The 12,712-nt window shown below is 39.5% G+C and overlaps 1 protein-coding gene across 1 annotated transcript in view; it reads left to right on the forward strand.

Moving 5' to 3' along the window:
• The window catches only part of LOC127412749 (copine-7-like), a 94,449-nt gene that overhangs the window by 50,806 nt on the left and 30,931 nt on the right, over nt 1-12,712 (forward strand). Inside the window, exons 10-11 of the mRNA XM_051649365.1 lie at nt 4,336-4,395; nt 5,365-5,498. Coding sequence (XP_051505325.1) covers nt 4,336-4,395; nt 5,365-5,498 — 194 coding nt within the window. The remainder of the gene's footprint in view (nt 1-4,335; nt 4,396-5,364; nt 5,499-12,712) is intronic.

Raw genomic sequence — 12,712 nt, forward strand, 5'->3', positions numbered from 1 at the left:
TACATCTATAAAACATATTTCAGTATCCCCTTTCACACATACTGCCTTTTCCAGAAAGTTAACTGCAATTTTCAGGTTAAAGATCATGTGTGAACACAACCCTTTTGAAAATACTGGTAAATTTTACTCTGGCAATTTCCCTTAATAGCCCATCTCACACATGCAACCAGGTAAATTACAGGAAAATCGTTGGGTTGCCTTTACTGGTAAATGTACCACATGGGGTATTCACACATGCAATGACTTTCCGTTTATTTTTTAAAATAAAAATTCAGTTTCGCTAGTACCATTCACGCATCAGCGCCAAATACTATTAAACTCTGTGATGCTGTTTGTCGGAAATTACATCTACATGTTTGCACCGGAAATGTAGGCTTCTTGTTTGAGAACATGTATTATTATTAAGATATTATTATATTATTTTGTATCTGAATTCTGAACATATGCGGCCAGTAATGTTGGTGATGTTTACATTTTTTTGGCAAATGTTAACATTTATGCAGTTGCTCGAGACTTAACGACTTTATATGCAACGGCTTTAAATAAGACTGATGAACTACAGAGAACAAAATGCTGTTGCTAGCATCCGAAGGCAGAGACGCTGTCTGCGGATGAAAAGCACGGTAATAAATACTTAAATCGCAACAAAGAGGTCTGCGCGTTCCCAAAGGAGGCTGGTGATTTTAGTGTACGTAACGGAATTGCTTACTGTTTCTTTAAGCTGTCAGAAAATGTCTTCATCTGCTCGGATGAAGAGAAGCACTCTGCTTTCACTATCTGGCCAATTTGTTGACATTTTTCTTACCTCTGATTCACCGGTGTTACAATGCAGAGTAAATTTGTCATCTCCGTCAGAACTTTCTTACGTCAGCGCATCCTGACCTCGCACAAACTGAACCAGATTATCTTATGTCTCTGTTCAGGCATACCATCAATATGGAAATTTATAGGTAATGATACAACTAATGATACAAGAGACAGTAAGCGATTTAGTTACATACAAAAAAATCACCAGCCGCCTCCTGGAATGCACAGACCTCTTTGTAGCGAAATACGGACTCATTACTGTGCTTTTCATTTTCAGATGGCATCTCTGCCTTCGGACTGCATAAATGTAAACGTTTGCCAAAAAATTTAAAACATCACCAACATTACCGACATTCAGAATTCAGATACAAAATAATACCCCGCCATGTTTTCTAACAAGAAGTCTACATTTCTGGTGCAGCCGTGTAGATGTAATTTCCGACAAACGACGTCACAGAGTTTAATGGCATTTGGTGCTAATGTGTGAATGGTTCAGAGACAACAATCACTTCTGCATTTATGTTACTTTAAATGACAAAATAAGACCTTAAAGTGTATTCAGTAGTTCTCTAGCTAGCGTTAGCATTGCTCTTCTTCGTGTACTTTAAGTACTGATACGACAGTGGTGTTAGACACTGCACTGCTATCTATCGACATGGATTAACATGATCGTTTCTGCTGCCCCTGCCAGCTCTGGAATATCATTTGCATCTGGAAAATATTTGAGTTTAAAGGGGTCATGAAATGGTTTTTTTTAAATTTTTTATTATGTTCACTGAGGTTAGCTTATAATTTTATCAAAGTTTTTTTGCACCAAAAATGCTCATATATTTGTAAAACATAATCATTTTCCATCCTCATTCTGAGCCTCTGTCATAAACGCTTGGTTTCAGGCTGCTTCTCCTTTAAAACTTGAAAGTAAACGTCCACTGTTCTGATTAGCTAACGCCATTGCATCTGAAATGCTCTGCTTTCTTAATACAGTTATTCAAATATTCTTTATCGGTTGATGTATTGATTTGATAAGCAGCAGTGATTTTAAGCACGAATACGAATCACTCACTGTCTTTATAATTTCTTCTCCTTGCAAGTACTGTTGCAATAGGCTGTATTTTATGTCAGCATCGTAGGCAACATTCCTAACAGTGTTGTAACTGTAAACATACACAGTTTTAACAAGGCACGGCAACCCCTCAGTACACTAGAGGAGACTGTTTATCAAGCACTGAAACTTGATATGTGTGGGCACGAAACAAGTTCGGTAGGCCTGTTTATTTTTTCATTAATTAAAAACCATAACCCGAAGTTCTACTTGAAAAACTGACGTGAACCTGGCCCGAAACCCGATGGGTTCTAGGGTCCCATCATGCCCTGTTCGGGTTGCAGACCTCTAATTAATGATAAACGATGGCTTACTGTTTATTACTAACACATTTAAAGATTAGAAATAAATGATTTACTTACCAGCATTACTGCAGGGTGCAATACAGTTGGCATTACCGCATCTTTCAATAAAAGAAACATCTCACCTCGCAGGCAGTAACTTGAGCCGTTGTCTCCTACACAGGACACCCGTGATGATGATGCATGTTGTGGGCCATGTCCATGCAAATGAGCAATGTATTGTGACATCATTAACACACAGATTTCAAAATGAGACGTTTCAGCAGGGTGTCAACTATAAATGCTCTTTTTAGACTGAGAAGGAAGTTTTGAATTCTGAAATTTACAGTATGTTTTTATAATACAGTTACCTCTTATATGTCTAAATTTCAAGGAAAAATTTATTCTCCATTTTATGACCCCTTTAAGGTAATTTCTAAAATAATTTATTACTACTATAATATAATTGCTTTGCCTAAAAACAAACTTCAGAATTTAAGAGAAAAGACTTCTGGAGTTAAGGACAGATTATTATTGTCCCTCTTATCAATAATCTTTGGAGACTGTCTATGTTTGACGTTACAGTATTTCTAAAGACAGTTATTACCTTTATTAGAGAACTGCTTAGCATAAAATAAACCTCAATTATCTAGCGATTCAGAATGTTACGGTAAAGGAAAGATTAGAATTGTTTTTGATTATCAAATTTAGCATGACCATGAATACTGTATTTGAAGAACTCGTTTTGTTTCCAAGTAAACCAATGTCATGGTTTACACAAAATCCACAACAATCGCTGTGCTAAGCTGCTAATAGAATGAAGACGTATGCCGTTTCATAGGTACAGTAGATGGACCCCCCTTACTATAGCTGTGATAACAACGAAATTAAAATTACATGTTGCTTTCCTGTTGCATTTGTAAACACCACTGAAAACTGTCCATTACTAACATACGTAGACTACACACATAATTTTAAAAAGTTCGAGGGAAACTTGTATGAGTTTTCTGTAAATTCCACTGATACTATTTTAGAGAGTGGTCTAAACAATTAATAATTCCTTACCTGTCCAACAAAAAAGAAGCAACTTCTATATCACTACGTCATCAAATCATCCCACCTTGTGTATGCCGTATCAATATTTAGTCTAGTTTTTTGCCTTTGCCGGTCTTTCTATCTTCTTGCTTCAGACCTTTTTCGCTTCTTCTGCAGTACAGCTACTGATTCTCCTATTGTCTCTGCTTCTAAAGCACATAATAAGTATGTTCCATTGTATTCTTTTTGCTCTTTACATTACTAAACAACACTGCGCTAAGCATAACCAAGCATATCTACGTAGGTGGCAGCCAATGAGCGCAAGGATTCGCTTCTTCGATGTTTAGTGAATCACAGCGGGTCATGTCATTTCAACATGGCGAACCACATTGAAGGGGGTGACCCGCACCATGTATAATAAAAACACTTTTTTATAGAAAACTATTATGAGTAGTCTTCATCTCATGTGAGTGAACACCATTCAGATCACTTTTGACAAAAACACAATTTATTTGTTAATGTGTAAAACATTTTAAATTAGCCCCAAATTACTGAATGCACCTTTAAAACATCAGCGTCGCAAATAAGATCCACCTAGTGGTCAAGTGGTAGAAATATTCATCTGAATATAAAATAAAAATTGAGACCATTTTTTGGCAATAAGTCCACAGTATGTGTAAATGGTGAGCTTTTAAATTTGAGAAAATGCACCAGAGTTGAAGAGGTTAAGTTAAGAGTAGCTTTTAACTTGGGAAGCTACAGTTTGGGTGTGGGGGGTGTCCGAGGTGATTGTCTGACGGGGAGAGTGCTTCCGAGACTGCATTGGGTCCTTGAATAACATATAACGTGCAAGGTAGGGCAACCGGTGGACTTTGTGGTGCCCCCCTAGGGGTTGGTGCCCTACGCAGACTGCATAATCTGCATATAATGAGTGGTTAGGGTTAGGGTTAGTGATTTAGGGTTATTGATTTGTATCTGAGATACTTTAATAAATTGATTCTCCTGAAGGGTTGAGTTTGCAGGTAGTCTGTCACATAGTCTTCTCTGGTAAGCCTGTCAGATAAATGCAATAGGGTTTCTGAGACTTACTCTTTATTCTTCATCTTGCAGCTTCACAGAGTCTATTCCTTCCTGGACTACATCATGGGAGGCTGCCAAATACACTTCACAGTAAGTGGGAACAGCAGGGCGCTCCGCATTTAGCACTGCAGTGCGATCCAGACCCTTCACAGATTTACTGTCAGTGCACTTCACACAAGCATGTAGATATTAATGCCAGTCTTGCTTGACTGATAACTGCCGTCTCGCAGTAAATGGAGATCATTTATAGTAGATCATACATAAATCTGTGATGCAGACTTGTGTCCATGTAGTACACTCCTCCTTGTTAGAATGTAGCCATTTCATTTTGACCAGCTGCCACTCTTGAGTTTTGAGTATGCAAATCATTGTTTCAAGTCTGGAGGCAATAGAACAAATTAATACCTCATCCAAACTCTTTTAAGTCCCCCACCCCATGCCACCCTCAAGAGCAGCAAAAAGGTCTAAGAGTATTAATAATTCCAATTGGATATTCATTATTTAAATGTAAGGATTCTCCCTTTGCCTGTTAAATTAAAGATACTATAGATAATCAGATGTCAATGAGTGAAAGCCTTTAAAGGTTAGAGTGAATGTTTTGGTGCAGTTTACTAAAACAGGTTAATTTATGTCATGGGATTTTCAGAAAATCATAATACAGTGATTGCTGCAAGCTATTATTAGTTTATTGGGATATGAAATGTATCTCTGTATCAAAGAGCATATGGTACTCTGCATATCTACATGCCTCTAAGCAGAGCAAATGTACATTTTGTCCATTTTAATGCACTTTAATTGTTTGTACAGTTGGGTATTTAATTGCAGAAGTGCTTTAGTCAGGTTTTGTATTGTTTCTCAGGAAAGACTCTTTGTAGACAGACATTTCCTTTCAGTTTTCGACAATGGAGACAACTATTGTCCCAGACGTGAAACCTAAATGATTAAACATATGTGATCATGGATCAGATTATGTAACCAACGTCTCTCTTTGTGATATTGTTTCATTTTGTAATGCATTTTGAAGTTTCATCAGAGTGTGTAATTCTATTATCTCTCTAGGTTGCTATTGATTTCACAGCGTCCAATGGGGACCCTCGCAATAGCTGTTCCCTACACTACATCAACCCATATCAGCCGAATGAGTATCTGAAAGCTTTGATAGCCGTAGGGGAGATCTGCCAGGATTATGACAGGTTGGTGCTGATGTTTCTGTTGGTGAAGATGACCAATAACACGTAGCTTTGCATTTTAGTGTGATTTCAGAGCTCTGTGACAATGTGATTTGTTTGTAGGTTGGACTTCAATGTAGTGCATGCAGAATTTTTAGAAACAAGGATTGTGCAAATGGCACCCTAAAGGCTAAAGTATACATCTTTTTTCTGCATGCTGCTGTACGCGTGATGTAAATTTGTCTTTAGCATAGTCCACGCAGTCTGTCCGCATCAGAGACTATTTAGCATGAGACGGAGCACTTGTATTAAAATGAAATGGAGAAATTGGAGCACCCAATATGGTAAATGAGAAAAGGAAGTCCCAGCTTACAGGTAAAAGAGCCAATCACCTTTTAGATACAGACATCGCCTGTGGGTCAAATTGAGAATGCACATGCACATTAGCTGGACCAGCCATGTTTTTTTTTAAATGATCTGAGCTATTTTTGTATAATCCAGTCAGTAAATTAAATACTTTATAAATGAAAACCACTTCCTCTTATATAATTTCTCTTTATTTGGAATTTTCCAAACATAGTCAAAAAAAAAAAAAAAAAAAAAAAAAAAAAAAATTGCCATAAAGCTAAATTTCACATAAGGCTACATTTCAATCTTATGTTGTTGACAATTATTATTATTATTATAAACTTTCCTCAAGAAACTCAACATCTTCTCAAAGCAATGCAACAAAGAAAATAATAAATAATAAAAAAAAAATAAAAAAAAATAAAAAAAAACACTTTGTTAGGTTCTTAATGATTTAAGTAATCTCTGTAGAGACTATTTTAATATCTGAAGGCAAACATGGCTGGTTTGTTTCCTAATATCTAACATCATTCAAACTGAATTTTTTTAAGGGTGATGATGTGTACTTTAAAAAAAATAAATGCATGACAGATAATAATTGTTGGCACATGACATCGTTTTAGCTGATTTCTTTATCAGTGGCAGCCAGAAATTTCACTTGGGCGGCCGCTGAAAAATTGTCAGTGCCTGAAAAACCTTTTTCTTAAAATCTCTCAGTCTAGCGTGAAGCCACTCTGCCTTCCTCCTCCATTTCTCTGACAGAATGTGAATCTAGGAAGAGTTACGTGAATAGAATGAGGTGTACATTTCTGGTGGCGATTTCACGTAACTATGATAGAGACGATAATCCAAAATGTATACTGGCTGTCAAATTTCTACCGGTTTATTGTGTCTACCAATATATCGCTGTGATAAGGTTCATGTTGGGCAGATAAAGGAGGCAACGGGAGCCAATTTCCCCGTTCACATGAGTTTGTTTTATTCATAAATAAAAAGAAATCACTTTTCAGCGTCACTCCAATAAAAGTCCGCTTTTCAGCTTCACTCAAACACAAGACTGCTTTTCAGCATCACTCAAACAAAACTCTCTCTCTCGGGGAACAGACACGAAGACACTGGTCTGTCTCTCTCTCCTCTCTCTGAGGACTGGGCTGCTTTTATCTCCTCCATCTCTCACTGCGAACATGGAAACAGTAATTAGAAGCAATTCATTTCAGGTGGAACTTCTTACCACTCTCTCTCTCCCCAAACGGGCGCTCAACCATGCCCTTAACTCCACATACCCCCACCGACTGACTGTGCCCCCAGTCTGTGGACCACCTCGAACTTAAATGGCTGGAGTGCCAGATACCAACGGGTGATCTGGGCATTGACATCCTTCATGCGGTGGAGCCATTGGAGTGGGGCATGGTCCGAACAGAGGGTGAATGCTCGTCCCAACAAATAGTAGCGGAGAGTAAGGACTGCCCACTTGATGGCCAAACACACCTTCTCTATGGTGCTGTACATCGTCTCTCTCATAGAGAGCTTCTGACTAATGTACAGCACCGGGCGATCCTCCCCCTCCACCACCTGGGACAGTACAGCACCCTGCCCCCTGTCCAATGTGTCCATCTGTAAGACAAAAGGGAGAGAGAAATCAAGGGAGTGCAGAAGCGGCCCACCACAAAGTGCAGCTCTTACCTGTGTGAAAGCCTGTTGGCATGGATCTGTCCACTGGACCGGGTCTGGGGCTCCCTTTTTAGTGAGATCAGTCAGCGGCTGGTAACATCCTAATAATTAGGCACAATGTTCGATAATAGCCAGCCAGCCAGCCAGCCCCAAGAACTGTCTCACCTCCTTTTTGGTCTTGGGTCTCAGGTAGGTCATGAAATCGCTGCAGTTTTATCAATTGGGGTCACACCTTACTCTTATATCTCACACCAGACTGTCATAAATTATTTTATTATTATATTATATTCTCTTAACAACTTACTATCAACTGACAGCCTGAATGTCAATACAGTACAATACAACCTACTGTACATTCTATTTATACTACTATATATACTTTTTTATATATTTTTTATTTTTATTGAATAATGTGTATCTATATTGTGTGTATTGTACTGTACAGTGTATGTTATTATTTGTATATTGTGTTTTGTGTAATTATGTGTATATTAGACTTTAAATTGTGTTATATTAATTTGATGTTATTGTAAATTGGTATATGTCTCATCACTGTCACGACTGCTATGTTGAATGGAACTGCACCCAAGAATTTCACACACCATTGCACTTGTGTATATTGCACTTGTGATTTGATTTGATCTGCCCATGCCCCAAGTGGAACCCCAGATACCATACCTCCACCCGCCCAATTGCGCACTTCTTTGGGTTTGCTGTGAGCCCTGCTTGTCGCAGCGACCTCAGAATGTCCCCCAGATGCTGCATGTGCCACTGCCAATCGTTACTGTAAATAACAATGTCATATAAATAAGCAGCAGCAAATGCAGAGCGCGGTCTGAGGACTCGGCCCATAAAATGCTGAAACATCGCTGGGGCCCCGAACAACCCGAACGGAAGCGTCACAAATTGGTGTAACCCAAACGGTGTGGAGAAGGCCGTTTTCTCATGGGACATCGCCGTTATGGGGATCTGCCAATAACCCTTTGTTAAGTCCAGTGTCAAATAAAAGCAAGCCGTGCCCAACCGATCGAGCAGTTCGTCAATATTTGGCACTGGATACACATCAAATTTTGACACCGCATTGACTCTCCTATAATCCACACAGAATTGGACTGAGCCATCACTCTTAGGCACCAGAACCACCGGGCTGGTCCAGTCACTATGGGATTCTTCTATTACCCCTATATCGAGCATGGCCTTTAATTCTTCCCATACTACCTGTTTTTTGTGTTTGGGTAACCACTAACACTGGGGTTGTCTCAATGTGCTGTTCTGTGAGATTAGTGCAGCCGGGGAGAGGTGAGAGGTGGTCTCCACAAGGGACCGAAGTGAACTGATTGGCTTTTAGACTCGCCTCTGGACCGAGCTCCTCCCTCTCCCAAACTACCATCGCCAAGGATACGGGGACCACCTCTCTCCATGGTTTAGTAGGTTGAGGTGGTAAATTTGACAAGCCCCGCCCCATCCGTACACACTACCTCATAGTTGACTTTGCCAACTCGCCGTCTGACCTCAAAGGGCCCTTGCCGCTTCGCGAGTAATTTTGAGCTCGACGTGGGCAGTAATACAAGTACTTTATCTCCCTGTGCAAACTCCTGTAGCCAAGTTCCCCTTTTATACAGCTGGGACTGACATTCTTGCGCCTGTAGCAAATTTTCCTGTGATAGATGCCCCAGTTTGTGAAGTTTTTCTCTCAGGTCAAGAATTTTTGCTTTGTGAAGGTCCCTCCTCCCAATTTTCCTTCATGACGTCTAACACACCATGGGGCTTATGCCCATATAACAATTCAAATGGGGTAAACCCCGTGGAGCATTGCGGGACCTCTCGCAATACAAATAACAGGGGTTCAAGCCACTTATCCCAATTCCGAGCATCTTTGTGCACGAACTTAGGAATCATATTTTATAAGGTCTTATTAAATCATTTGACCAAGCCATCCGTTTGTGGATGGTACACGCTTGTCCGAATCGATTTAATACCCAATAATTCATACAGCTCACGTAGTGTACGTGACACCAGTGGCACTACACTACGGAGTGGCAGTAATTAGTAGCAATTCATCACAGGTGGAACTCCTTACCGCTCTCTCTCTCCCCAGACGGGCGCTCGACCACGCCTTCACCTCCACAATCGCCCACCCCTAATCTGAGCTACAGAAGCACAATTTATGATACAATTGTTGTGAGATTTTACTGATGATTTGAAATATGTTATCTTGACTAGGGCTGGGCAATTTGGCTACAGTTATATCTGGATATTTTTCAGCATATTGACTATACTCGATATACACTCACTGAGCACTCTATGGTCCTAATAAAGTGCCCGACGTGGTCTTCTGCTGTTGTAGCCCATCCGCCTCATGGTTTGACATGTTGTGCATTCTGAGATGATATTCTGCTCATTACAATTGTACAGAGTGGTTATCTGAGTTACTGTAGCCTTTCTGTCAGCTCGAACCATACTGAATTATCATTATTATTTTAAGGATTAGATTTGTTTTTTATATAAAAGTTATATAAATATGTTTTTAAAGATATTCACAATATTGCTTAATTTTATATCGTCAGCAAAATCATCATGATTATATTGTGAATATTAAATATATCACCCAGCCCTTATCTTTACCAGCTGTTTTTGGAGATTGGGACAAAGACCAGTGGGGTGTGGAGTCACTGACAGATTTGTAACATGCTTTCTGCCAGGTTTCATGTCAATTACATTGTAAAAATAATCCAGAAAGATATTTGTTCTAAAAAGTTAAAGTTAAAAGGCTTAGATAACTAAGGTCTTGGTACAATACTAGTGGGAACACTTCCATAAGCTTAGCTAGAGGCTGTTTTTGACTTTGAGGCATTGTTGTTTGGTTCAGCTTACTATTTAAATAGCCGTTACTGCACACAAAGCCTCCTGGGAGCTCCTAACCGAAGGTATCAGTGGTCTATCTGATCATAAGACTGTGCCTGTGCCCTTCCTCTTGGCTACATCTTAACAACCCATGGCAATGCTGATCCTGTCAGCGACTAGTGCTAGGGACCTGTCCATGTCTACTGTTTGTGGTTTATTAAAACAACTCTCTGGCTTAGCTGTGGAAATCCCGGACAGAGAGACAATGGCACAAAACTGAACTGACTGTTTTAGCCAACTAGAAACACCTCACATTATTTGGTCTTTATTAATCCAAACTGAGAACAGAAGCAATGTGTGGGTGGAAAGATATAGTTGGTTTACTCTCTAATTGTCTGATACTGCAATTTTAACCTTCTTTTCTCCTGGCTGATTCAGAAAATTATTCATTAGTGTGTATCTATTGCATTAGGAGTTCACAATTTGCCTTTTTAAACAGCCGTGTCCCGTGATCATCGATTGTGTTCCTGTTCTGTTTAATGTTGATGGTAATGCTGGACTCACAATGACTAAATCAATATTTTCTCAAGTTGTTTTTGACTCACTACAATTAGCCTTAGAGGAACTAGTTCATTACGATCTTACACATTTTTAATGAGATCTGTTCCAGTTGAGGATTCTCTCCTTAGATCAAAGCCAAATGAGTAAAAAAAACGTATATCTTTCTAATGAACGCAAAAGTAACACAAGACATCTCTTTTGAGGTTTACATTTTAAATGGTGAGCACTTAGTTTATGAAGAAAATTAAATAAAGGTACTTGCCCGAAGACACTTGTGGTCCTCTTGGGTTGCACACCTACATTGTGTGGGTTCCTCATTTGGGGTGAGATGGTGTATTGTTGAGCCTCACACATCAGGTGATCACCTGCAGTTAAACTTGGAGCTGCTGGATGATCACACTAGTGGGATGGTGTGGGTTTTGTTGGCCTCTCTTCCAAATTAAGTACAACTTGTTTCTTTGTGCTATCTACACATGAGAGAAATAAGGCAATTAAATGCTGTAATATCCAATCAAAATAGGTTTACTTAACACTTCTTATCAGCACAATGTGATTTTATTGATGATATACTGCATGACTGGCATTCAATTCAGCTAAGTAATGACAGTATACTCTGCTGAAAATACCAGCTTAAAAACCTGGCTGGTAAATTGGTTGACCTAAGAAATCTTGCTGTTTGAGTCAGATAAGAATCCTGGTGAGTTCTCCAGCATCTCATACTGGGAACTATGCTGACAATTTCAACAGGATAGTGAGGGAATATGCTCCCAGAGGAAATTTGTATTGATCAGAGGTTGTTCTTTCATAGCTCAGGAGACCTTAAGGAGTTTTCAGTTATTTTAAGCATTAACTTTGGCCACGTCCACACTAATATATTTTCATTTGAAAAGGCATCTTTTTCTCTACGTTTTGGCCTTCCGTCCACACTGAGATGCCGTTTTTCACAACGAAAACATAGCTTTTCGAAAACGCTCTCCCAAGTGGATGAATTAGAAAACAACGTCTTCATATTGAAGTGTGGACAAGGAAAACTGAGGTATCTGAAAACAATGACGCATTTGTTGTCATGTGATGCAGTCATGTGATCCATTCAACCCAAAACAATCAAGATGGTGGCCCATGTTGTAGCTTTGTTGTTGTGCCTGTTATTCACTTTGATAGCATTGTTAAAGATATATGTTACTTTGTACAACCTTCACATTTAAAACACAGCTAAAACACACAAACTACTTAAATCTTTCATGTCTTATTGAACACATCCCATTAAACATTCACAGTACTGTGGAAAAAGTAAGTAAACCCTTGGATTTAATAACTGGTCGATCCTCCTTTGGTAGCAGTAACCTCAACCAAGCGTTTCCGGTAGCTGCGGATTAGACCTGCCAACATTCAGAAGGAATTTAGGACTGTTCTTCCTTACAGAACTGCTTCATTCTTAGGATGTCTGGTGTGTAAGACTCTCTTGTGGTCATTCGACATCATCTCAATTGGGTTAAGATCTGGGCTTTGACTGAGCAACTCCAAAAGTTCGATTTCCTTTTTTTGAAGCCATCCTGCAGTGGATTTACTTCGATGTTTAGGGTCATTGCCCTGCTGCATCACCCAACTTCTACTGAGCTTCAGAGAGTAGCCACAGTATAGAGCCATCAATGGAGCACCAGTGGAGAGAGTCAGCAGCTTCAAGTTCCTGGGTGTCCACATCACTGAGGAACTCACATGGTCCGTCCACACTGAAGTCGTTGTGAAGAAGGCTCATCAGCGCCTCTTCTTCCTGAGACGGCTGAGGAAGTTTGGAATGAACCGCCACATCCTCA

Source organism: Myxocyprinus asiaticus, chromosome 2, assembly GCF_019703515.2.
Source record: "Myxocyprinus asiaticus isolate MX2 ecotype Aquarium Trade chromosome 2, UBuf_Myxa_2, whole genome shotgun sequence".
In the NCBI taxonomy this organism is placed as follows: Eukaryota; Metazoa; Chordata; class Actinopteri; order Cypriniformes; family Catostomidae; genus Myxocyprinus; species Myxocyprinus asiaticus.